The following is a 26409-nucleotide window of genomic DNA, read 5'->3' as shown; positions in this document are numbered from 1 at the left end:
TGCATGGGGACACCACCACCTGCAAGTTCCCCTCCAAGCCATTCACCATCCTGACTTGGAACTATATCATCGTTCCTTCACTGTCGCTGGGTCAAAATCCTGGAACTCCCTTCCTAACAGCACTGTGGGTGTACCTACCCCAAATGGACTGCAGCGGTTCAAGAAGGCAGCTCACCACCACCTTCTCAAGGGCAATTAGGGATGGGCAATAAATGCTGTCCTAGCCAGCGATGCTCACATCACATGAACAAATTCAAAAAAGGCTCAAAGTCATGGTAAATCGTTATTTTTCAAACTGCAAGATGGTAGACAGTGGTGTTCCCCAAGGGTCTGTGCTGGGACCACTGCTTTTTTCATATTTATCCATGACTTATATATTAGAATATAGAGCAAAATTTGAAAAGTTGTCAATGATGCCAAACTTGGAGGTGTGGTAGACAGTGAGGATGACACCAATCGACTGCAACAGGACATAGATAGGCCAGCAGAACGAGCAGGCTAGTGGCAGATGGAATTTAATACGGAGAAGTGTCTGGTGATGCATTTTGGTGGAAGGGATAGGGAGATGCAATATAGACATAATGGCACAGTTCTAAAGCGTGTGCAGGGACAGAGGGACCTGGGGACCCATGTGCATAGATCTTTGAAAGTGGCAGGACATATTGAGAGAGTAAGTGAGCAAAGTATAAGGGATCTTGGGCTTCATAAATAGAGGTATTGAATCCAAAAGTAGGGAAGTTATGCTGAACCTTTATAAAGCTCTGCTCAGGCCACAACTGGAATATTGCGTCCAGTTCTGGTCACCACACTTTAGGAAGAATGAGAGCGTCCTTGTGAGAATGCAGAGGAGATTCACGAGAATGATTCCAGGGATAAGCAATTTTAGTTACAAGGTTAGGCTGGAGAAGCTGGGGTTGTTCTCCTTGGAGCAAAGGGGATTGAGGGGAGATTTGATAGAGGTGTACAAGATTATGACAGATTTAGATAAGGTAGACAAAGAAAAGCTGTTCCCATTAGCTGGTGGTACAAGGAATAGGGGACACAAATTTAAGGGTTTGGGCAAGAGATACAGGGGAGGGGAAAGTGAGGGAGAACTTTTTTCTGCAGCGCGTGGTAATGACCTGGAACTCGCTGCCTACGAGGGTGGTGGAAACAGAGATGATGAATGATTTCAAAAGGAAATTGGATAGGCACTTGAGGGAAATAAACTTGTAGGGCTGCAGAGATAGAGTGGGGGGAATGGGACTGATTGAATTGCTCTACCATGAACCAGCATATACTCAATGGGCCGAATGGTCTTCTTCTGCACTATAATGACTCTGACTCTAAACCACACCTCATGTTGGACCTTGGATCTCATTTTCATGAGATCGATATGGAGGAAGGGGGCAATCGGTAGAGGAGAGAGGGTGTGATCAGGAGGGAGTGAAGCAATCAGGAGGGTATGTGTGGGAGCCAACAGTGGTCTTTGGCACTGCATCAGAACCAGGGGAGATGGTACACTCCTGCTCCTAGTTCCACATTTAGGTAACTTTTTTAACATGCCTTTTTGGGGGTGGTCTCCAGTGGTCTGTTTAAGACCATTGGTTAGGCCACAGGAAGGCCACATTTTCTGGGTGAACTGCGTTCAAGGCAGTCCAATGTTGGAAAGGGCGACTCAAACAGATGTTGTGTCCCCGATTTGAATATGCAAACAGCCTAATGGCTGTTTCAAGTGTGGGTCCTAGGTGCCTCTTTCTCTGCTTTTACTAATATGATACACTTCTGGTGTGTAATGAGCACGCTCCCGCCATATTGGAAGCCTAGATGCCTGAAAAATGGGTACCGCCATTGAATTTCTAGGACGATGTTTTATAATGACGGGAGCATTATTTCAGGTAATACACCAAGTCTTATTCTGCTGCTAAGGCACAGCTCTGTCTTCCCTGGCCCTTTAAGGGCACAATTTTCTGTAAATAGGTGACGCTGATGACAGTTAGAGGTTAATTGTTGTAACTGAGGGAAATTCGTTGAGTGGCAGGTGCTTGTAAATTTTTGGCTCCAGTTCAGAAGTAAGGAGCAGGAGATAATTGATCTCTTTTTTTGTACTTCCGACACTTGCAATTGGGATGTATATAATAATGGACTTTTATATCTAGCCATCTATCTCTTCCTACCTATTGACATTCATGCCTATTAATCCCATTCCTACTGTCCTATTTTATGAGTAATGATCCTGATGTTAAATTAAAAAAAATTAATGCCTATAAACTGCTGCACTTTCATTAATTAAATCATCCCAAACTCCAATTCACGACTGATAGCTCAGTTTTACTAAAAAGAAAAAAAAAACAAAGACTTGCATTTCTATAGCGCCTCAAGATGTCCCATAGTGCTTTACAGCCAATGAAGTACTTTTTGAAGTTTAGTCGCTGTTTTAATCCAGGGAATGCAGCAGCAAATTTGCACACAGTAAGATCCCAGATACAGCAGTTGGATAATCTGCTTTAGTGATGTTGATTGAGGGATAAATATTGGCCAGGAAACTGGGGAGAACTCCCCTGCTCTTCTTCGAAATAGTGCCATGGGAGCTTTGATGTCCAACTAAGGGGGCCGACAAAGCCTTGGATTTCATGCCACATTTAAGGTGTCAGCTGTAGCTCAGTGGGTAGCACAGTTACCTTGAACTCAGGAGGTTGTGGTTCAAGCCCCACTCCAGAGAGTTGAGCACAAAGTCTAGGCTGATGCTTCTCTTCAGTACTGGAAGACTGGTGGTGACCTGGCCTAATGGGGTCTCTCCTATTTTCTCCATTTCAGCTGGAGTTACTGGTAGATCCCCTGAGGGATTTTAGAGCCATTACTCCCCTCAAGAAGTTGCAGAGACAATTCTGGATAGCAAATCTAATAGCCTGTTTCTGCATTTCTATGTAACTCTGAGGATATGTTGGTGAATTAAGCCTGGTTGAAGTAATGAAAAAGCTGAGTGGAATGTTGGCCTTTATCTCAAGGGGGGCTGGAATACAAAAGGGAAAAAGTGATGTTTCAGTTGTACAGAGACTTATTCAGACCCTCCTCTGGCGTAATTGCATTCAGTTCAGGGCAATGCACCTCAGCAAGAATATATTGGCCTCAGCGTGGGTGCAGTGCAGAGTCACCAGAATGATACCAAAAGGGTTCCATTTTTAAACCAAAGTCCATAAACTTGTCTTGTATTTCTTTGAGTGTAGAAGTTTGAGGGGTGATCTAATTGAGGTGTTAAAAATGAGAAAGGGGATTTTTGTTAGGGTAAATACAGAGAAACGATTTCCTTAGGTGGGGGAGTCTAGAACACGAGGGCATAATCTTAAAATGAGAGCCAGGGGTAAAATCAGGAAGCAGGTCTTCACAAAAAGGGTAGTGGAGATCTGGAACACTGTCCTCCATAAGGCTCTGGATGCTCTGTGACAATTGGAGCTTTCAAGACTGTGATAGATTTTTGTTTGGTAAGAGTATCGAGAGATATGGAGCTAAGGCAGGTGAATGGAATTAGGGTGCAGATCAACCATGATCTGATTGAATTGTGGAATGGGTATAAGGGACTGAATAGCCTCCTCCTCTTCCTATGAAGGTTTCAAGGTTGGGAAGCTGATTGAAACTGGGTATAGAGCAGCAGAGGATTCACAATACAACAGGGTACAACTTTTTAAACCTCTTGGTGGGCATTTGAAAGTCGTGACATTGGCAGCAACATGCATACGATGTCCTGTTATAGATCCGTTAAAGTCTTCCAGTCTCTGTGCTTGGTCAACAGAAGTGATATTGTCCCATGAACATCACTACTGTTTCCTATTTTATCATGACTGTAACAGGATGCAATGGGGTTTAAAATGACTTGGCATGCCACACGTTCTCAGCCAGCCCCAGTCTGAGATCAGCCTGTTCCATTGATGTAGGTCCATTTTTAGCCCGTGTACTGTAATATCATCCTCATCGTAATAGTTATAATCAATAACTTGGCTATTTCTCAATCACAGGATGCCACTGCTTCCAACTATACTCTTTGCACAACAGTTTTTAAACAAATTAGGATGTGGGCGTCACTATTTAGGCCATTTATTTCCCATCCACACGTTGCCACTTGAGAAGGTGGTGGTGAGCTGCCTTCTTGAACCGCTGCAGTCTGTGTGCCGTAGGTACACCCACAGTGCTGTTAGGGAGAGAGTTCCAGCATTTTGACACAGTGACAATGAAAGAGCGGTTGATATTTTTCCAAGTTGGGGTAGTGTGTGTGACTCCGAAAAGAACTTGGAGGTGGTGGTGTTCCTATTCTCCTGCTGCTTTTGTCCTTCTAGGTGGTAGAGGTTGCAGGTTTGGGACGTGTTTCAAAGGAGCCTTGGTGAGCAGCTGCAGCGCATCCTGTGGATAGTACACACTGCAGCCACTGTGTGTCGGTGGTGGAGGGAGCAGATGTTTAATGTGGTGGACAGACTGGCGATCAAGCAAACTGCTTTATCCTGGATGGTGTCGTGCTTCTTGAGTGTTGTTGGGGCTTTGCCCAAGTTACGGAACGATCGATATACCTTAAAAAATTTATTCCAAGTCTCTCATTGATGTTATTTTTTTTTGAAGCTGGCAGCCGAGGGCCCCAAAAACATGGACCCAGGCAGGTGAGAGTGCCTTTTGTTTAAGGCTGAAGTGGCTCCCACTTGGAGATGGAAATTCAAAACCAAGTCAACCCTAGCAAACAGGACAATCCAGGGGCCACTGTTGGTGATTGATAAACAGGCCTGTGTCATCAATGGTAGCTGAAGGGGTAAATTGGGGGGCGGGGGCTTGTCCTGCAAGGTCTTTCCAGCAGCACACAACTCATCAGCTGTTAGCCTGCAACACCTTATCTGCTTAAACTCCAGCAACACAACAACAACTTGTATTTACATAACACCTTTAATGTAGTAAAAACATCTCAAGGCGTTTCACAGCAGCTACTTAAAAACAAAATCAACAGAAGGAGATATTCGGATAGGCGACCAAAAGCTTGGTCAAAGAGGTAGATTTTAAAGAGCGACTTAAGGAGCGAGGCAGAGAAGTTTAGGAAGGGAATTCCAGAACTTAGGGCCCAGGCAGCTGAAGGCTCAGCCGCCAATGATGGAGTGATGAAAATTGGACGCGTTAAGAGGCCAGAATTGGAGGAGTGCAGATATCTTGGAGGGCTTGAGCAGGTTTCAGAGATTGGGAGAGCTGAGGCCATGGAGGATTTTGAAAAGAGGAAATCTACGAGCACATATGAGGCATCCTAAATGTTGAGTCCAGCAATCTGCACCTAAACTTTAACTGCATTGAATTATCTAGAGTTATGATAACAGATGTAATCCCTTCGGCCCAACTTGTCAATGTCGGCCTGTGCTGGTGTTACATATTTCACACGAGCCTCCTCCCACTCTAATTACTTCTTCCCCCTATTGCCTCTCCGTCATGTATGATCAGATCTCCCCTTAAATACATCACTGTTCGACTAAACCGTTCCATACGACAGTGAGTTCCACATCCTCACCCCTCCCTGTAAAGAAGTTCCTCCCAAATTCTTAATTTGGTCAGTTAGTAATTATCATATGTTTATGCCCAGCATCCCCCAACTGTTCTGGACTCCCTCCAGAAGTGAAAACAGTTTTACAATTATTAAGGCCAGATATCCTGCATCCTACGGTTATAAAAGAGGTGGCTGCAGAGATAATGGATGCATTGGTTTTGATCTTCCAGAATTTGGTGGATTTTAGAATGGACCCTGCAGATTGGAAGGTAGCAAATGTAACCCTGCTATTAAAGAAATGAGGGAGAGAGAAAACAGGGAACTACAGGCCAGTTAGTCTGACATCAGAGTACTGAACATGTGCACGAGAGACTCCCAAGTAGCGCTGTTTAACAGCATTAACATGGGACTTTCAGGTGAGGTACTTTTGACTTTCTTTCGCTGCTGCAGTGTTAGTGGAGGTACTGTGTTCAGTGTAGTTGGAGGAGTTCACACAAGTTGCTTGAGCCAGAAGGGAGTGGTGCTGGATCTTTGCAAGGATGGATTTTGAAAGCCACTGAGCACAAAGCTTGCTCATAGTCACGGGGACTACAGTTGCAGTTCCTCTTGGATTGCAGCATGACAGGGAGATGGAGCAGAGGTGGCAGAGAGGGGAAGTTGTGCACAGAAGGAAGAGGAGGAGGAGGGCTCTGCAGGCATCATCTCTTAATGGAGAGTTGTATCGTAACAGCAAAGGGTTCCACTCCCTGCAAGTGCAGTTGATGTGTCACCATGCACAGAGTATCATGTTGGTGAATTCCTGCTATCCTGGCGGCAATCACAATGCTTTTATCCTGCACCAGTCAGCCATTCCCACCATCTTCCAGCTGCTACAATGAAATTTTTGAGGGGTTTGACAGGTTAGATGTCTGGAGGATGTTCCCCCTACCTGTAGAGCCCAGAAATAGAGGTCATAGTCTCAGGTTAAAGGGTCAGCCATTTAGGACTGAAATGAGGATAAATTTCTTCATTCAGAGGGTTGTGAATCTTCGGAATTCTCTACCCGGAGAACTGAGGATGCTCAATCATTGAATATATTCAAGACGATATTCAAAAATCAATAGATTTTTAGATACTAAAGGAATCAGGTGATATGAGGATGTTGCAGGAAAGTGGAATTGAGGCAAAAGATCAGGCTGATCTAATTGAATGCGGAGCAGGCTCGAGGGGCCGAATGGGATAATCCTGCTCCTATTCCTTATGTTCTGCTCTTGGTTTTCTTGTTTCAAAAGGAAAATAAAATCTAACCTGTGCAATTTTTCCTGATAGTTGCATCATCCAAATTCTGTAAATCTGTATTTTCTTCAATATCCTTTTTGTAATATGCAGATGAGGACAATGTCAGTACTCCAAGTGTGGCTTAATCAAGAATCTACATAAATTTAATTTAAGTTCTATGCTTTTGCATTCTATTCCTCAGAAATGAACCCCAGTACTTTATTTGCATGATTAATGGCTTTATCAACTTATGTTGCTACTTTTAGTGACTTATCTGTCTCTACACTCGGCTCTCTTTGCCCCTCAACTCCGTTTATATATATAGGCGACATGAGGAAAGACTTTTTTAAGCAGTGAATGGTCAGGATCTGGAGTGCACCACCTGAGAGTGTGGTGGAGGCAGGTTTAATTGAGATTTCCAAAAGGGAACTGGATAATGATCTGAAGAGAAAGATTTGCAGGGCTACAGGGAAAAGGCAGGAGAGTGGGACTAGCTGAGTTGCTCTTGCAGAGCGCTGGCACGGACATGACGGGCTGAATGGCCTCCTTCTGTGCTGCACCCATTCGATGAGTCTATTTAGTTTCTTAGCTTCCAAAAATAAGTGGCCTCCTCAGTCCTCCTGCCAAAATGAATCATTTCACACTTGCCTATATTGAACTTCATTTGCCACTTGCCTGCCCATGCTGCCAGTTTGTTAGTATATTTAGGCATCATTAGCTAATCCTGCTCTCCCCCAATATGGCTTTGTTACTTGTATGTGATCATTTCCATATGACTTTCCTTTAGGCACTGCTTCAAATACATCCAGACACTTCAGTCAACTGCAGTGTGTTCACATGGGGAGAGGTTGTGCACTCCATGTTGATCAATCAGAAGGTCTACAGGGTGGAGGTAGATTTTCTCAGTATCGTAGTTTGGAGGGCAATGGGTTGGCATGTGTGTCAGACACCACCTGCTCAAAAGGAACAAGTCTAAAGAAATTGTACTGTTGCTACACGAGGTGTTGGGCAGGCCCCATCTGGTTGATTAATCGTAGGTGTCATTATAGGGTGGAGTAGAGTCCATGATATGGTGGAGTTTACATGGGCTATGGGAGGAGATTAAATGGGTGGGTAGTGTCTATGATAGGGTAGAGCACATAGGGGCCTACTCACAAATTACCTCATCTTGTCTCCTTACTCTGTTTGATTTGCTGACTTTCATTGGAACTAGGTTTATCTTCCAATTTTTATCAAAAAAAGTACAATGATAAAAGTTTGCAATGGTGCACCAATTAAATAACTGACTGTTCATCTCACTAAATATCTTAACAATAACGACATTTTTAATTTATATAGCACCGTTGATATAATAAAACGTTCCAAGGTGCTTCATGGGAGCATTATAAAACAAAGTATGTCACCGAGCTACATAAAGAGATATTAGGTCAGATGAGAAAAAGCTTGGTCAAAGAGGTAGATTTTAAGGAGTGTCTTAAAGTAGGAAAGTGAGGCGGAGAGGCGGAGGGAGGATATTTGAGCTTGGGGCTGAGGCAACTGAAGGGGTGGCCACCAATGGTGAAGCAACTAAAATTGGGCATGCTCAAGAGATAATAATTAGAGGAGTGAAGATATCTGGGAGGGTTGTGGGGCTGGAGGAGATTACAGAGATAGGGAGGGGTGAGGCTATGGAGGGATTTGAAAACAAGGATAGGAATTTTAAAATCAAGATGTTGCTTGGCCTGGAGCCAATGTACATCAGCGAGCACAGGGATGCTAGGGGAACAAGACTTGATGTGAGGGAAGACACAGGCAGTAGAGTTTTGGATGTCCTCAAGTTTATGGAGGGTAGATTTTCTGAGAGTAGCCAGGAGTGTGTTGGAATAGTGAAGTCTAGAGGTGACGAAGGCATGAATGAGGGTTTCAGCAGCAGATGAGCTGAAACAGGGATGAAATCGGGTGATGTTACAGAGGCGGAAATAAGGGTCTTAGTGATGGCACGTATATGAGGTCAGAAGCTTATCTCGGGGTCAAATGTGATAGTGCGGTTGTGAACAGACTGGCTTAATCTCAGACTGTTTCCAGGGAGAGGGATGGAGTCTGTAGCTAGGGAACAGATCTTGGAGCGGGGACCGAAAACGATACTTTCAATCTTCCCAATATTTAATTGGAGGAAATTTCTGCTCATCCAGTACTCTTAGCAAATTAATATAATTCTGTGCTAATTCATCGTTATCTACATTACACAAATTCAGAGTGATGTGCTGGGTCACACGCTGATGAGTTGCTGGCTTGATCAAGTGCATGGTTTGTGCCAGCTGCATTCTCATGAGCTGATTGTGTTGCCATGGAAACCTTTGATCTGTCGCTGACAACCTTGAAGTTGTGTTTAGATCACCATTAGATGATGGCAGTTGTCCCAATTTCACTAACGCATCATAGAATTGTACGGTACAGAAAGAGGCTGTTCAGCCCATTTGGCCTGAGCTGGCTGTTTTGAAAGAGCTATTCAATTAATTCCACTCCCCCTCTACCCAATGGCCACCTCTTTCCCCTAGCCCTGCAATTGCCACCTTTTGAAATATTTATCTAATTTCCTCTTGAAATGTATTATTGAATCTGTTTCCATGCTCTTTCAGATCATAACAGATCATAACAACTCACTGTGTAAAATACATTCTCCCCCATTTCCCCACGGATTTTTTTTGCCAGTTACTTTTTTTTATTTTTTCATGGGATGTGGGCGTCGCTGGCAAGTCCAGCATTTGTTGCCCATCCCTAATTGCCCTTGACAACTGAGTGGCTTGCTAGGCCATTTCAGAGGGCAGTTAAGAGTCAACCACATTGTTGTGGGTCTGGAGTCACATGTAGGCCAGACCAGGTAAAGGACATTAGTTTTTACAACAATTGATTTTATGGCACCAATACAGAGGTGAGCTTTCAATTCCAGATTTTTACGTGAAGTTAAATTCCACCAGCTGCCATTGTGGGATTCAAACCCATGTCTCCAGGGAATTAGCCTGGCCCTCTAGATTCCTAGTTCAGAGACATTACCACTGCCTCACAGTCTCCCCTCATTCATTCAGGGGATGTGAGCATCGCTGGCTAGGCCAGCCTTTATTGCCCATTCCTAATTGCCCTTGAGAAGGTGGTGGTGAGCTGCCTTCTTGAACCGCTGCAGTCCATGTGGGGTAGGTCCATCCACAGTGCTGTTAGCGGGTGGGGGCGAGGGCAGGGGCGGAAGTTCCAGGATTTTGACCCAGCGACAGTGAAGAAACGGCGATATGGTTCGAGGCCAGGATGGTCTCTGACTTGGAGGGAAACTTGTTCATGTTCCCATGCATCTGCTGCCCCTGTCCACCAAGGTGGACGGGTTTGGAAGGCATAGTTGAAGGAACCTTGGCAGGTTTTTGCTTTGCCATACACTGCTGCCACTGTGTGCCGGTGGTGGAGGGAGTGAATGTTGAAGGTGGTGGATGGGGTGCTGATCACCAGGCTGCCTTGTCCTGGATGGTGTCAAATTACTTGCATGCTGTTGGAGCTGTCATCCAGTCAATTAGATCCACTCCCCTGCTCCTTCCCCATCTCCCTGAAAATCTATCCCATTCCTCTTCTGCTTCCACTGCCCTTTCAGGCAGTGCATTCTAGATGGTAACATTACATGTTTTTGTTTCAATCGTGTGTTTACAGACAACCTGTGGAATGATCAATCCCTGGAGATAGACCAAGACCTCCCCCCAGGATGGAGAACAATCCGGGACACGAGCGGGACATACTACTGGCACGTGCCAACGGGCACCACCCAATGGCAGCACCCAGCGCGCAGCTCAGATATCAGCCTGGGCTCAGAGAAACTATCAACAGCCCTGTCACCAACCCTGGAATACAAGGTGAGAGAGAGTGGCAAGATCACAGGAGCCATGATGCCGTTTTGGAGCAAGAAACACATTTTACTCATCAGGATGTGTGCACATGTGTGTTAGTGTGAGTGTCAGTGTGTGTGAGTGTGTGTGTTAGTGTGAGTGTCAGTGTGTGTGAGTGTGTGTGTTAGTGTGAGTGTCAGTGTGTGTTAGTGTGAGTGTCAGTGTGTGTGAGTGTGTGTGTTAGTGTGAGTGTCAGTGTGTGTGAGTGTGTGTGTTAGTGTGAGTGTCAGTGTGTGTGAGTGTGTGTGTTAGTGTGAGTGTCAGTGTGTGTGAGAGTGTGTGTTAGTGTGAGTGTCAGTGTGTGTGAGTGTGTGTGTTAGTGTGAGTGTCAGTGTGTGTGAGTGTGTGTGTTAGTGTGAGTGTCAGTGTGTGTGAGTGTGTGTGTTAGTGTGAGTGTCAGTGTGTGTGAGAGTGTGTGTTAGTGTGAGTGTCAGTGTGTGTGAGTGTGTGTGTTAGTGTGAGTGTCAGTGTGTGTGAGTGTGTGTGTTAGTGTGAGTGTCAGTGTGTGTGAGAGTGTGTGTTAGTGTGAGTGTCAGTGTGTGTGAGTGTGTGTGTTAGTGTGAGTGTCAGTGTGTGTGAGAGTGTGTGTTATTGTGAGTGTCAGTGTGTGTGTGTTAGTGTGAGTGTCAGTGTGTGTTAGTGTGTGTGTTAGTGTGAGTGTCAGTGTGTGTGTTAGTGTGTGTGTTAGTGTGAGTGTCAGTGTGTGTGTTAGTGTGTTAGTGTGAGTGTCAGTGTGTGTGAGTGTGTGTGTTAGTGTGAGTGTCAGTGTGTGTGAGTGTGTGTGTTAGTGTGAGTGTCAGTGTGTGTGAGTGTGTGTGTTAGTGTGAGTGTCAGTGTGTGTGAGAGTGTGTGTTAGTGTGAGTGTCAGTGTGTGTGAGTGTGTGTGTTAGTGTGAGTGTCAGTGTGTGTGAGAGTGTGTGTTATTGTGAGTGTCAGTGTGTGTGTGTTCGTGTGAGTGTCAGTGTGTGTTAGTGTGTGTGTTAGTGTGAGTGTCAGTGTGTGTGTTAGTGTGTGTGTTAGTGTGAGTGTCAGTGTGTGTGTTAGTGTGTTAGTGTGAGTGTCAGTGTGTGTGAGTGTGTGTGTTAGTGTGAGTGTCAGTGTGTGTGTGTTAGTGTGAGTGTCAGTGTGTGTGTTAGTGGAGTGTCAGAGTGTGTGAGTGTGTGTTAGTGTGAGTGTGAGTGTGTGTGTTAGTGTGTGTGTTAGTGTGTGTCAGTGTGAGTGTGTGTGTGTGTAAGTGTGTGTTAGTGTGAGTGTCAGTGTGTGTGAGTGTGTGTGTTAGTGTGAGTGTCAGTGTGTGTGAGAGTGTGTGTTAGTGTGAGTGTCAGTGTGTGTGTTAGTGTGTGTTAGTGTGAGTGTCAGTGTGTGTGAGAGTGTGTGTTAGTGTGAGTGTCAGTGTGTGTGAGTGTGTGTGTTAGTGTGAGTGTCAGTGTGTGTGTGTGTGTGTGTGAGTGTGTGTGAGTGTGTGTGTTAGTGTGTGTGTTAGTGTGAGTGTCAGTGTGTGTGTTAGTGTGAATGTCAGTGTGTGTGAGAGTGTGTGTTAGTGTGAGTGTCAGTGTGTGTGTTAGTGTGAGTGTCAGTGTGTGTGAGTGTGTGTGTTAGTGTGAGTGTCAGTGTGTGTGAGTGTGTGTGTTAGTGTGACTGTCAGTGTGTGTGAGTGTGTGTGTTAGTGTGTGTTAGTGTGTGTGAGAGTGTGTTAGTGTGAGTGTCAGTGTGTGTGACTGTGAGTGTCAGTGTGTGTGTTAGTGTGTATGTCAGTGTGTGTTTTAGTGTGTGTTAGTGTGAGTGTCAGTGTGTGTGAGTGTGTGTGTTAGTGTGACTGTCAGTGTGTGTGAGTGTGTGTGTTAGTGTGTGTGAGAGTGTGTTAGTGTGAGTGTCAGTGTGTGTGAGAGTGTGTGTTAGTGTGAGTGTCAGTGTGTGTGTTAGTGTGACTGTCAGTGTGTGTGTTAGTGTGAGTGTCAGTGTGTGTGAGTGTGTGTGTTAGTGTGAGTGTCAGTGTGTGTGAGAGTGTGTGTTAGTATGACTGTCAGTGTGTGAGTGTGTGTGTTAGTGCGAGTGTCAGTGTGTGTGAGAGTGTGTTAGTGTGAGTGTCAGTGTGTGTGAGTGTGTGTGTTAGTGTGAGTGTCAGTGTGTGTGAGAGTGTGTGTTAGTGTGACTGTCAGTGTGTGTTAGTGTGAGTGTCAGTGTGTGTGAGAGTGTGTTAGTGTGAATGTCAGTGTGTGTGAGAGTGTGTTAGTGTGAGTGTCAGTGTGTGTGAGTGTGTGTGTTAGTGTGAGTGTCAGTGTGTGTGACAGTGTGTGTTAGTGTGACTGTCAGTTTGTGTGAGTGTGTGTGTTAGTGTGAGTGTCAGTGTGTGTGAGAGTGTGTGTTAGTGTGAGTGTCAGTGTGTGTGAGAGTGTGTTAGTGTGATTGTCTGTGTGTGTTAGTGTGTGTGTTAGTGTGAGTGTCAGTGTGTGTGACAGTGTGTGTTAGTGTGACTGTCAGTGTGTGTGAGTGTGTGTGTTAGTGTGAGTGTCAGTGTGTGTGAGTGTGTGTGTTAGTGTGTCAGTGTGTGTGAGAGTGTGTGTTAGTGTGAGTGTCAGTGTGTGTGAGAGTGTGTGTTAGTGTGACTGTCAGTGTGTGTTAGTGTGAGTGTCAGTGTGTGTGAGAGTGTGTTAGTGTGAGTGTCAGTGTGTGTGTTAGTGTGAGTGTCAGTGTGTGTGAGTGTGTGTGTGTTAGTGTGAGTGTCAGTGTGTGTGAGAGTGTGTGTTTGTGTGAGTGTGTGTGTTAGTGAGTGTCAGTGTGTGTGAGAGTGTGTGTTAGTGTGAGTGTCAGTGTGTGTGTGTTAGTGTGAGTGTCAGTGTGTGTGTTAGTGTGAATGTCAGTGTGTGTGTTAGTGTGTGTTAGTGTGAGTGTCAGAGTGTGTGAGTGTGTGTTAGTGTGAGTGTGTGTGAGTGTGTGTGTTAGTGTGTGTGTTAGTGTGTGTGTTAGTGTGTGTCAGTGTGAGTGTGAGTGTGTGTTAGTGTGAGTGTCAGTGTGTGTGAGAGTGTGTGTTAGTGTGAGTGTCAGTGTGTGTGAGTGTGTGTGTTAGTGTGAGTGTCAGTGTGTGTGAGTGTGTGTGTGAGTGTGTGTGAGTGTGTGTGTTAGTGTGTGTGTTAGTGTGAGTGTCAGTGTGTGTGTTAGTGTGAATGTCAGTGTGTGTGAGAGTGTGTGTTAGTGTGAGTGTCAGTGTGTGTGAGAGTGTGTGTTAGTGTGAGTGTCAGTGTGTGTTAGTGTGAGTGTCAGTGTGTGTGAGAGTGTGTTAGTGTGAGTGTCAGTGTGTGTGTTAGTGTGAGTGTCAGTGTGTGTGAGAGTGTGTGTTTGTGTGAGTGTGTGTGTTAGTGTGAGTGTCAGTGTGTGAGAGTGTGTGTGTTAGTGTGTGTGTTAGTGTGAGTGTCAGTGTGTGTGTTAGTGTGAATGTCAGTGTGTGTGAGAGTGTGTGTTAGTGTGAGTGTCAGTGTGTGTGTTAGTGTGAGTGTCAGTGTGTGTGAGTGTGTGTGTTAGTGTGAGTGTCAGTGTGTGTGAGTGTGTGTGTTAGTGTGACTGTCAGTGTGTGTGAGTGTGTGTGTTAGTGTGTGTTAGTGTGTGTGAGAGTGTGTTAGTGTGAGTGTCAGTGTGTGTGACTGTGAGTGTCAGTGTGTGTGTTAGTGTGTATGTCAGTGTGTGTTTTAGTGTGTGTTAGTGTGAGTGTCAGTGTGTGTGAGTGTGTGTGTTAGTGTGACTGTCAGTGTGTGTGAGTGTGTGTGTTAGTGTGTGTGAGAGTGTGTTAGTGTGAGTGTCAGTGTGTGTGAGAGTGTGTGTTAGTGTGAGTGTCAGTGTGTGTGTTAGTGTGACTGTCAGTGTGTGTGTTAGTGTGAGTGTCAGTGTGTGTGAGTGTGTGTGTTAGTGTGAGTGTCAGTGTGTGTGAGAGTGTGTGTTAGTATGACTGTCAGTGTGTGAGTGTGTGTGTTAGTGCGAGTGTCAGTGTGTGTGAGAGTGTGTTAGTGTGAGTGTCAGTGTGTGTGAGTGTGTGTGTTAGTGTGAGTGTCAGTGTGTGTGAGAGTGTGTGTTAGTGTGACTGTCAGTGTGTGTTAGTGTGAGTGTCAGTGTGTGTGAGAGTGTGTTAGTGTGAATGTCAGTGTGTGTGAGAGTGTGTTAGTGTGAGTGTCAGTGTGTGTGAGTGTGTGTGTTAGTGTGAGTGTCAGTGTGTGTGACAGTGTGTGTTAGTGTGACTGTCAGTTTGTGTGAGTGTGTGTGTTAGTGTGAGTGTCAGTGTGTGTGAGAGTGTGTGTTAGTGTGAGTGTCAGTGTGTGTGAGAGTGTGTTAGTGTGATTGTCTGTGTGTGTTAGTGTGTGTGTTAGTGTGAGTGTCAGTGTGTGTGACAGTGTGTGTTAGTGTGACTGTCAGTGTGTGTGAGTGTGTGTGTTAGTGTGAGTGTCAGTGTGTGTGAGTGTGTGTGTTAGTGTGTCAGTGTGTGTGAGAGTGTGTGTTAGTGTGAGTGTCAGTGTGTGTGAGAGTGTGTGTTAGTGTGACTGTCAGTGTGTGTTAGTGTGAGTGTCAGTGTGTGTGAGAGTGTGTTAGTGTGAGTGTCAGTGTGTGTGTTAGTGTGAGTGTCAGTGTGTGTGAGAGTGTGTGTTAGTGTGAGTGTCAGTGTGTGTGAGTGTGTGTGTTAGTGTGAGTGTCAGTGTGTGTGAGAGTGTGTGTTTGTGTGAGTGTGTGTGTTAGTGAGTGTCAGTGTGTGTGAGAGTGTGTGTTAGTGTGAGTGTCAGTGTGTGTGAGTGTGTGTGTTAGTGTGAGTGTCAGTGTGTGTGTGTTAGTGTGAGTGTCAGTGTGTGTGTTAGTGTGAATGTCAGTGTGTGTGTTAGTGTGTGTTAGTGTGAGTGTCAGAGTGTGTGAGTGTGTGTTAGTGTGAGTGTGTGTGAGTGTGTGTGTTAGTGTGTGTGTTAGTGTGTGTGTTAGTGTGTGTCAGTGTGAGTGTGAGTGTGTGTTAGTGTGAGTGTCAGTGTGTGTGAGAGTGTGTGTTAGTGTGAGTGTCAGTGTGTGTGAGTGTGTGTGTTAGTGTGAGTGTCAGTGTGTGTGAGTGTGTGTGTGAGTGTGTGTGAGTGTGTGTGTTAGTGTGTGTGTTAGTGTGAGTGTCAGTGTGTGTGTTAGTGTGAATGTCAGTGTGTGTGAGAGTGTGTGTTAGTGTGAGTGTCAGTGTGTGTGAGAGTGTGTGTTAGTGTGAGTGTCAGTGTGTGTTAGTGTGAGTGTCAGTGTGTGTGAGAGTGTGTTAGTGTGAGTGTCAGTGTGTGTGTTAGTGTGAGTGTCAGTGTGTGTGAGAGTGTGTGTTTGTGTGAGTGTGTGTGTTAGTGTGAGTGTCAGTGTGTGAGAGTGTGTGTTAGTGTGAGTGTCAGTGTGTGTGAGAGTGTGTGTAAGTGTGAGTGTCAGTGTGTGTGAGTGTGTGTGTTAGTGTGAGTGTCAGTGTGTGTAAGAGTGTGTGTTAGTGTGAGTGTCAGTGTGTGTGAGTGTGTGTGTTAGTGTGAATGTCAGTGTGTGTGAGAGTGTGTGTTAGTGTGAGTGTCAGTGTGTGTGAGTGTGTGTGTTAGTGTGAGTGTCAGTGTGTGTGAGAGTGTGTGTTAGTGTGTGTGAGTGTGTGTGTTAGTGTGAGTGTCAGTGTGTGTGAGAGTGTGTGTTAGTGTGAGTGTCAGTGTGTGTGAGTGTGTGTGTTAGTGTGACTGTCAGTGTGTGTGAGAGTGAGTGTGAGTGTATGTGTGTGCCAGTGTGTGTGTCAATATGAGCAAGTGTGGGTGCCAGTCAGTGTGGGTGAGTGTGTGTGTGCCAGTGTGTGTGAGTGTCTGCATTTGAGTGTCTGTACCAGTGTGAGACAGTGTGTGTGTGTGTTTGTGTATGCGAGAGATTATCTGTCAACAGTTATTGAATGAATATGAGTGTAAATGTGCATTTTCTGTCTTAGTATGTAAGTCTAATGCAAAGCATTAAGGTAGATAAGTCCCCAGGGCCTGATGGGATCTACCCCAGAATACTGAGGGAGGCAAGGGAAGGAAATTGCTGGGGCCTTGACAGAAATCTTTGTATCCTCATTGGCTACAGGTGAGGTCCCAGAGGACTGGAGAATAGCCAATGTTGTTCCTTTGTTTAAGAAGGGTAGCAAGGATAATCCAGGAAATTATAGGCCGGTGAGCCTTACGTCAGTGGTAGGGACATTATTAGAGAGGATTCATCGGGACAGGATTTATTCCCATTTGGAAACAAACGAACTTATTAGCGAGAGGCAGCATGGTTTTGTGAAGGGGAGGTCATGTCTCACGAACTTGACTGAGTTTTTTGAGGAAGTGACGAAGATGATTGATGAAGGAAGGGCAGTGGATGTTATCTATATGGACTTCAGTAAAGCCTTTGACAAGGTCCCTCAAGGCAGACTGGTACAAAAGGTGAAGTCACATGGGATCAGAGGTGAGCTGGCAAGATGGATACAGAACTGGCTCTGTCATAGAAGACAGAGGGTAGCAGTGGAAGGGTGCTTTTCTGAATGGAGAGATGTGACTAGTGGTGTTCCGCAGGGATCAATGCTGGTACCTTTGCTGTTTGTAGTATATATAAATGATTTGGAGGAAAAAGTAGCTGGTCTGATTAGTAAGTTTGCGGACGACACAAAAGTTGGTGGAGTTGCGGACAGTGATGAGGATTGTCAGAGGATACAGCTGGATATAAATCGGTTGGAGACTTGGGCGGAGAAATGGCAGATGGAGTTTAATCCGGACAAATGTGAGGTAATGCATTTTGGAAGGTCTAATGCAGGTGGGAAGTATACAGTAAATGGCAGAACCCTTAGGAGTATTGACAGGCAGAGAGATCTGGGCGTACAGGTCCACAGGTCACTGAAAGTGGCAACGCAGGTGGATAAGGTAGTCAAGAAGGCATACGGCATGCCTGCCTTCATCGGTCGGGGCATAGAGTATAAAGATTGGCAAGTCATGCAGCAGCTGTACAGAACTTTAGTTAGGCCACACTTAGAATATTGCGAAGGACGTGGAGGCTTTGGAGAGGGTACAGAAGAGGTTTACCAGGATGTTGCCAGGTCTGGAGGGCATTAGCTATGAGCAAAGGTTGGATAAACTCGGATTGTTTTCACTGGAACGACGGAGGTGGAGGGGCGACATGATAGAGGTTTACAAAGTTATAAGCGGCATGGACAGAGTGGATAGTCAGAAGCTTTTTCCCAGGGTGGAAGAGTCAGTTACTAGGGGACATAGGTTTAAGGTGAGAGGGGCAAAGTTTAGAGGGGATGTGCGAGGAAAGTTCTTTTCATAGAGGGTGGTGAGTGCCTGGAACTTGCTGCCGGGGGAGGTGGTGGAAGCAGATACGATAGCGACGTTTAAAGTAATCTTGAATAATACATGAATAGGATGGGAATAGAGGGATACGGTCCCCGGAAGTGCAGAAGGTTTTAGTTTAGGCAGGCATCAAGATCAGCGCAGGCTTGGAGGGCGGAATGGCCTGTTGCTGTTCTGTACTGTTCTTTGATCTTTGTTCTAATTAACAGAAATTATTCTATAATTATGTGTAGGTGGAATGGGGTGAGGTGATCAATGTCAGTTTATGAGAATGTGTGTGCAGTGTTGTGTCAGACTGTCTGAGTGTAATCTCTCCCCTGTTTCTGAGTGTAATCTCCCCCCTGTTTCTGAGTGTAACCTCTCCCCTGTTTCTGAGTGTAATCTTTCCCCTGTTTCTGAGTGTAATCTCCCCCCTGTTTCTGAGTGTAATCTCTCCCCTGTTTCTGAGTGTAATCTCTCCCCTGTTTCTGAGTGTAATCTCCCCCCTGTTTCTGAGTGTAATCTCTCCCCAGTTTCTGAGTGTAATCTCCTCTCCGTTTCTGAGTGTAATCTCTCCCCTGTTTCTGAGTGTAATCTCTCCCCTGTTTCTGAGTGTAATCTCCTCTCCGTTTCTGAGTGTAATCTCTCCCCTGTTTCTGAGTGTAATCTCTCCCCTGTTTCTGAGTGTAATCTCCCCCCTGTTTCTGAGTGTAATCTCTCCCCTGTTTCTGAGTGTAATCTCCCCCCTGTTTCTGAGTGTAATCTCTCCCCAGTTTCTGAGTGTAATCTCTCCCCTGTTTCTGAGTGTAATCTCCTCTCCGTTTCTGAGTGTAATCTCTCCCCTGTTTCTGAGTGTAATCTCCCCCCTGTTTCTGAGTGTAACCTCTCCCCTGTTTCTGAGTGTAATCTTTCCCCTGTTTCTGAGTGTAATCTCCCCCCTGTTTCTGAGTGTAATCTCTCCCCTGTTTCTGAGTGTAATCTCTCCCCTGTTTCTGAGTGTAATCTCCCCCCTGTTTCTGAGTGTAATCTCTCCCCAGTTTCTGAGTGTAATCTCCTCTCCGTTTCTGAGTGTAATCTCTCCCCTGTTTCTGAGTGTAATCTCTCCCCTGTTTCTGAGTGTAATCTCCTCTCCGTTTCTGAGTGTAATCTCTCCCCTGTTTCTGAGTGTAATCTCTCCCCTGTTTCTGAGTGTAATCTCCCCCCTGTTTCTGAGTGTAATCTCTCCCCTGTTTCTGAGTGTAATCTCCCCCCTGTTTCTGAGTGTAATCTCTCCCCAGTTTCTGAGTGTAATCTCTCCCCTGTTTCTGAGTGTAATCTCCTCTCCGTTTCTGAGTGTAATCTCCCCCCTGTTTCTGAGTATAATCTCCCCCCTGTTTCTGAGTGTAATCTCTCCCCTGTTTCTGAGTGTAATCTCCTCTCCGTTTCTGAGTGTAATCTCTCCCCTGTTTCTGAGTGTAATCTCTCCCCTGTTTCTGAGTGTAATCTCCCCCCTGTTTCTGAGTGTAATCTCCTCTCCGTTTCTGAGTGTAATCTCTCCCCTGTTTCTGAGTGTAATCTCTCCCCTGTTTCTGAGAGTAATCTCTCCCCTGTTTCTGAGTGTAATCTCCCCCCTGTTTCTGAGTGTAATCTCTCCCCTGTTTCTGAGTGTAATCTCCTCTCCGTTTCTGAGTGTAATCTCTCCCCTGTTTCTGAGTGTAATCTCTCCCCTGTTTCTGAGTGTAATCTCCCCCCTGTTTCTGAGTGTAATCTCCCCCCTGTTTCTGAGTGTAATCTCCTCTCCGTTTCTGAGTGTAATCTCTCCCCTGTTTCTGAGTGTAATCTCTCCCCTGTTTCTGAGTGTAATCTCTCCCCTGTTTCTGAGTGTAATCTCTCCCCTGTTTCTGAGTGTAATCTCCCCCCTGTTTCTGAGTGTAATCTCTCCCCTGTTTCTGAGTGTAATCTCCCCCCTGTTTCTGAGTGTAATCTCTCCCCTGTTTCTGAGTGTAATCTCCCCCCTGTTTCTGAGTGTAATCTCTCCCCTGTTTCTGAGTGTAATCTCCTCTCTGTTTCTGAGTGTAATCTCTCCCCTGTTTCTGAGTGTAATCTCCCCCCTGTTTCTGAGTGTAATCTCCTCTCCGTTTCTGAGTGTAATCTCTCCCCTGTTTCTGAGTGTAATCCCTCCCCTGTTTCTGAGTGTAATCTCTCCCCTGTTTCTGAGTGTAATCTCCCCCCTGTTTCTGAGTGTAATCTCTCCCCTGTTTCTGAGTGTAATCTCCCCCCTGTTTCTGAGTGTAATCTCTCCCCTGTTTCTGAGTGTAATCTCCTCTCCGTTTCTGAGTGTAATCTCCCCCCTGTTTCTGAGTGTAATCTCCCCCCTGTTTCTGAGTGTAATGTCCTTTCTGTTTCTGAGTGTAATCTCTCCCCTGTTTCTGAGTGTAATCTCTCCCCTGTTTCTGAGTGTAATCTCCCCCCTGTTTCTGAGTGTAATCTCCCCCCCGTTTCTGAGTGCAATGTCCTTTCTGTTTCTGAGTGTAATCTCCTCTCTGTTTCTGAGTGTAATGTCCTTTCTGTTTCTGAGTGTAATCTCTCTGTTTCTGAGTGTAATCTCCTCTCTGTTTCTGAGTGTAATCTCCTCTCTGTTTCTGAGTGTAATGTCCTTTCTGTTTCTGAGTGTAATCTCCTCTCTGTTTCTGAGTGTAATGTCCTTTCTGTTTTTTAGTGTAATCTCCTCTCTGTTTCTGAGTGTAATCTCCTCTCTGTTTCTGAGTGTAATGTCCTTTCTGTTTCTGAGTGTAATCTCCTCTCTGTTTCTGAGTGTAATCTAATCTCTGTTTCTGAGTGTAATGTCCTTTCTGTTTCTGAGTGTAATCTCCTCTCTGTTTCTGAGTGTAATTTCCTCTCTGTTTCTGACTGTAATGTCCTTTCTGTTTCTGAGTGTAATCTCCTCTCTGTTTCTGAGTGTAATCTCCTCTCTGTTTCTGAGTGTAATGTCCTTTCTGTTTCTGAGTGTAATGTCCTTTCTGTTTCTGAGTGTAATCTCCTCTCTGTTTCTGAGTGTAATCTCCTGTCTGTTTCTGAGTGTAATCTCCTCTCTGTTTCTGAGTGCAATCTCCTCTCTGTTTTTGAGTGTAATGTCCTTTCTGTTTCTGAGTGTAATGTCCTTTCTGTTTCTGAGTGTAATCTCCTCTCTGTTTCTGAGGGTAATCTCCTCTCTGTTTCTGACTGTAATTTCCCCCCTGTTTCTGAGTGTAATCTCCCCCCTGTCTCTGAGTGTAATCTCCTTTATGTTTCTGAGTGTAATCTCCTCTCTGTTTCTGAGTGTAATCTCCTTTCTGTTTCTGAGTGTAATCTCCTCTCTGTTTCTGAGTGTCATCTCCTTTCTGTTTCTGAGTCTAATCTCCTCTCAGTTTCTGAGTGTAATCTCCTCTCTGTTTCTGAGTGTAATCTCCTTTCTGTTTCTGAATGTAAGCTCCTCTCTGTTTCTGAGTGTAATCTGCCCCCTGTTTCTGAGTGTAATCTCCTTTCTGTTTCTGAGTGTAATCTCCCCCCTGTTTCTGAGTGTAATCTCCTTTCTGTTTCTGAATGTAATCTCCTCTCTGTTTCTGAGTGTAATCTCTCCACTGTTTCTGAGTGTAATCTCCCCCCTGTTTCTGAGTGTAATCTCCCCCCCCGTTTCTGAGTGCAATGTCCTTTCTGTTTCTGAGTGTAATCTCCTCTCTGTTTCTGAGTGTAATCTCCTCTCTGTTTCTGAGTGTAATGTCCTTTCTGTTTCTGAGTGTAATCTCCTCTCTGTTTCTGAGTGTAATCTCCTCTCTGTTTCTGAGTGTAATCTCCTCTCTGTTTCTGAGTGTAATGTCCTTTCTGTTTCTGAGTGTAATCTCCTCTCTGTTTCTGAGTGTAATGTCCTTTCTGTTTCTGAGTGTAATCTCCTCTCTGTTTCTGAGTGTAATCTAATCTCTGTTTCTGAGTGTAATGTCCTTTCTGTTTCTGAGTGTAATCTCCTCTCTGTTTCTGAGTGTAATTTCCTCTCTGTTTCTGACTGTAATGTCCTTTCTGTTTCTGAGTGTCATCTCCTCTCTGTTTCTGAGTGTAATCTCCTCTCTGTTTCTGAGTGTAATGTCCTTTCTGTTTCTGAGTGTAATGTCCTTTCTGTTTCTGAGTGTAATCTCCTCTCTGTTTCTGAGTGTAATCTCCTGTCTGTTTCTGAGTGTAATCTCCTCTCTGTTTCTGAGTGTAATGTCCTTTCTGTTTCTGAGTGTAATGTCCTTTCTGTTTCTGAGTGTAATCTCCTCTCTGTTTCTGAGGGTAATCTCCTCTCTGTTTCTGACTGTAATTTCCCCCCTGTTTCTGAGTGTAATCTCCCCCCTGTCTCTGAGTGTAATCTCCTTTATGTTTCTGAGTGTAATCTCCTCTCTGTTTCTGAGTGTAATCTCCTATCTGTTTCTGAGTGTAATCTCCTCTCTGTTTCTGAGTGTAATCTCCTCTCTGTTTCTGAGTGTCATCTCCTTTCTGTTTCTGAGTCTAATCTCCTCTCAGTTTCTGAGTGTAATCTCCTCTCTGTTTCTGAGTGCAATCTCCTTTCTGTTTCTGAATGTAAGCTCCTCTCTGTTTCTGAGTGTAATCTGCCCCCTGTTTCTGAGTGTAATCTCCTTTCTGTTTCTGAGTGTAATCTCCCCCCTGTTTCTGAGTGTAATCTCCTTTCTGTTTCTGAATGTAATCTCCTCTCTGTTTCTGAGTGTAACCTCCCCCCTGTTTCTGAGTGTAATCTCCCCCCTGTTTCTGAGTGTAATCTCCTCTCTATTTCTCAGTGTAATCTCCTTTCTGTTTCTGAGTGTAATCTCCTCTCTGTTTCTGAGTGTAATCTCCTCTCTGTTTCTGAGTGTAATTTTCTCTCTGTTTCTGAGTGTAATCTCCTTTCTGTTTCTGAGTGTAATCGCCTCTCTGTTTGTGAGTGTAATGACCCTTCTGTTTCTGAGCGTAATTTGCTCTCTGTTACTGAGTGTAATATCTTTTCTGTTTCTGAGTGTCATCTCCATTCTCTTTCTGAGTGTAATTTCCACTCTGTTACTGAGTGTAATATCTTTTCTGTTTCTGAGTGTAATCTCCTTTCTGTTTCTGAGTGTAATGTCCTCTCTGTTTCTGAGTGTAATCTCTCCCCTGTTTCTGAGTGTAATCTCTCCCCTGTTTCTGAGTGTAATCTCCCCCCTGTTTCTGAGTGTAATATCTCCCCTGTTTCTGAGTGTAATCTCCCCCCTGTTTCTGAGTGTAATCTCCCCCCTGTTTCTGAGTGTAATCTCCTCTCCGTTTCTGAGTGTAATGTCCCCCCTGTTTCTGAGTGTAATCTCCCCCCTGTTTCTGAGTGTAATGTCCTTTCTGTTTCTGAGTGTAATCTCTCCCCTGTTTCTGAGTGTAATCTCACCCCTGTTTCTGAGTGTAATCTCCCCCCTGTTTCTGAGTGTAATCTCCCCCCTGTTTCTGAGTGCAATGTCCTTTCTGTTTCTGAGTGTAATCTCCTCTCTGTTTCTGAGTGTAATCTCCTCTCTGTTTCTGAGTGTAATGTCCTTTCTGTTTCTGAGTGTAATCTCCTCTCTGTTTCTGAGTGTAATCTCCTCTCTGTTTCTGAGTGTAATGTCCTTTCTGTTTCTGAGTGTAATCTCCTCTCTGTTTCTGAGTGTAATGTCCTTTCTGTTTCTGAGTGTAATCTCCTCTCTGTTTCTGAGTGTAATCTCCTCTCTGTTTCTGAGTGTAATGTCCTTTCTGTTTCTGAGTGTAATCTCCTCTCTGTTTCTGAGTGTAATCTACTCCCTGTTTCTGAGTGTAATGTCCTTTCTGTTTCTGAGTGTAATCTCCTCTCTGTTTCTCAGTGTAATTTCCTCTCTGTTTCTGACTAATGTCCTTTCTGTTTCTGAGTGTAATCTCCTCTCTGTTTCTGAGTGTAATCTCCTCTCTGTTTCTGAGTGTAATGTCCTTTCTGTTTCTGAGTGTAATGTCCTTTCTGTTTCTGAGTGAAATCTCCTCTCTGTTTCTGAGTGTAATCTCCTTTCTGTTTCTGAGTGTAATCTCCTCTCTGTTTCTGAGTGTAATCTCTCCCCTGTTTCTGAGTGTAATCTCTCCCCTGTTTCTGAGTGTAATCTCTCCCCTGTTTCTGAGTGTAATCTCTCCCCTGTTTCTGAGTGTAATCTCCCCCCTGTTTCTGAGTGTAATCTCTCCCCTGTTTCTGAGTGTAATCTCCCCCCTGTTTCTGAGTGTAATCTCTCCCCTGTTTCTGAGTGTAATCTCCCCCCTGTTTCTGAGTGTAATCTCTCCCCTGTTTCTGAGTGTAATCTCCTCTCTGTTTCTGAGTGTAATCTCTCCCCTGTTTCTGAGTGTAATCTCCCCCCTGTTTCTGAGTGTAATCTCCTCTCCGTTTCTGAGTGTAATCTCTCCCCTGTTTCTGAGTGTAATCTCTCCCCTGTTTCTGAGTGTAATCTCTCCCCTGTTTCTGAGTGTAATCTCCCCCCTGTTTCTGAGTGTAATCTCTCCCCTGTTTCTGAGTGTAATCTCCCCCCTGTTTCTGAGTGTAATCTCTCCCCTGTTTCTGAGTGTAATCTCCTCTCCGTTTCTGAGTGTAATCTCCCCCCTGTTTCTGAGTGTAATCTCCCCCCTGTTTCTGAGTGTAATGTCCTTTCTGTTTCTGAGTGTAATCTCTCCCCTGTTTCTGAGTGTAATCTCTCCCCTGTTTCTGAGTGTAATCTCCCCCCTGTTTCTGAGTGTAATCTCCCCCCCGTTTCTGAGTGCAATGTCCTTTCTGTTTCTGAGTGTAATCTCCTCTCTGTTTCTGAGTGTAATGTCCTTTCTGTTTCTGAGTGTAATCTCTCTGTTTCTGAGTGTAATCTCCTCTCTGTTTCTGAGTGTAATCTCCTCTCTGTTTCTGAGTGTAATGTCCTTTCTGTTTCTGAGTGTAATCTCCTCTCTGTTTCTGAGTGTAATGTCCTTTCTGTTTTTTAGTGTAATCTCCTCTCTGTTTCTGAGTGTAATCTCCTCTCTGTTTCTGAGTGTAATGTCCTTTCTGTTTCTGAGTGTAATCTCCTCTCTGTTTCTGAGTGTAATCTAATCTCTGTTTCTGAGTGTAATGTCCTTTCTGTTTCTGAGTGTAATCTCCTCTCTGTTTCTGAGTGTAATTTCCTCTCTGTTTCTGACTGTAATGTCCTTTCTGTTTCTGAGTGTAATCTCCTCTCTGTTTCTGAGTGTAATCTCCTCTCTGTTTCTGAGTGTAATGTCCTTTCTGTTTCTGAGTGTAATGTCCTTTCTGTTTCTGAGTGTAATCTCCTCTCTGTTTCTGAGTGTAATCTCCTGTCTGTTTCTGAGTGTAATCTCCTCTCTGTTTCTGAGTGCAATCTCCTCTCTGTTTTTGAGTGTAATGTCCTTTCTGTTTCTGAGTGTAATGTCCTTTCTGTTTCTGAGTGTAATCTCCTCTCTGTTTCTGATGGTAATCTCCTCTCTGTTTCTGACTGTAATTTCCCCCCTGTTTCTGAGTGTAATCTCCCCCCTGTCTCTGAGTGTAATCTCCTTTATGTTTCTGAGTGTAATCTCCTCTCTGTTTCTGAGTGTAATCTCCTTTCTGTTTCTGAGTGTAATCTCCTCTCTGTTTCTGAGTGTCATCTCCTTTCTGTTTCTGAGTCTAATCTCCTCTCAGTTTCTGAGTGTAATCTCCTCTCTGTTTCTGAGTGTAATCTCCTTTCTGTTTCTGAATGTAAGCTCCTCTCTGTTTCTGAGTGTAATCTGCCCCCTGTTTCTGAGTGTAATCTCCTTTCTGTTTCTGAGTGTAATCTCCCCCCTGTTTCTGAGTGTAATCTCCTTTCTGTTTCTGAATGTAATCTCCTCTCTGTTTCTGAGTGTAATCTCTCCACTGTTTCTGAGTGTAATCTCCCCCCTGTTTCTGAGTGTAATCTCCCCCCCGTTTCTGAGTGCAATGTCCTTTCTGTTTCTGAGTGTAATCTCCTCTCTGTTTCTGAGTGTAATCTCCTCTCTGTTTCTGAGTGTAATGTCCTTTCTGTTTCTGAGTGTAATCTCCTCTCTGTTTCTGAGTGTAATCTCCTCTCTGTTTCTGAGTGTAATCTCCTCTCTGTTTCTGAGTGTAATGTCCTTTCTGTTTCTGAGTGTAATCTCCTCTCTGTTTCTGAGTGTAATGTCCTTTCTGTTTCTGAGTGTAATCTCCTCTCTGTTTCTGAGTGTAATCTAATCTCTGTTTCTGAGTGTAATGTCCTTTCTGTTTCTGAGTGTAATCTCCTCTCTGTTTCTGAGTGTAATTTCCTCTCTGTTTCTGACTGTAATGTCCTTTCTGTTTCTGAGTGTCATCTCCTCTCTGTTTCTGAGTGTAATCTCCTCTCTGTTTCTGAGTGTAATGTCCTTTCTGTTTCTGAGTGTAATGTCCTTTCTGTTTCTGAGTGTAATCTCCTCTCTGTTTCTGAGTGTAATCTCCTGTCTGTTTCTGAGTGTA

The 26409-nt window shown here is 44.6% G+C and overlaps 1 protein-coding gene across 1 annotated transcript in view; it reads left to right on the top strand.

Annotated features, from left to right (window-relative positions):
* Window positions 1-1264: 1264 nt before the first annotated feature.
* apbb3 (amyloid beta (A4) precursor protein-binding, family B, member 3) overlaps window positions 1265-26409 on the top strand; it is a 122785-nt gene continuing 97640 nt past the window's right edge. The window contains exons 1-6 of the mRNA XM_068043110.1: window positions 1265-1395; window positions 3993-4147; window positions 5582-5754; window positions 6103-6326; window positions 8081-8136; window positions 10412-10611. Of these exons, the coding sequence (XP_067899211.1) occupies window positions 1265-1395; window positions 3993-4147; window positions 5582-5754; window positions 6103-6326; window positions 8081-8136; window positions 10412-10611 (939 nt within the window). The remainder of the gene's footprint in view (window positions 1396-3992; window positions 4148-5581; window positions 5755-6102; window positions 6327-8080; window positions 8137-10411; window positions 10612-26409) is intronic.

This window comes from Heterodontus francisci, chromosome 12, assembly GCF_036365525.1.
Source record: "Heterodontus francisci isolate sHetFra1 chromosome 12, sHetFra1.hap1, whole genome shotgun sequence".
NCBI lineage: Eukaryota > Metazoa > Chordata > Chondrichthyes > Heterodontiformes > Heterodontidae > Heterodontus > Heterodontus francisci.
Note: the sequence above shows the minus strand (reverse complement) of the source record. Positions and strands in the feature narration are given on the sequence as shown.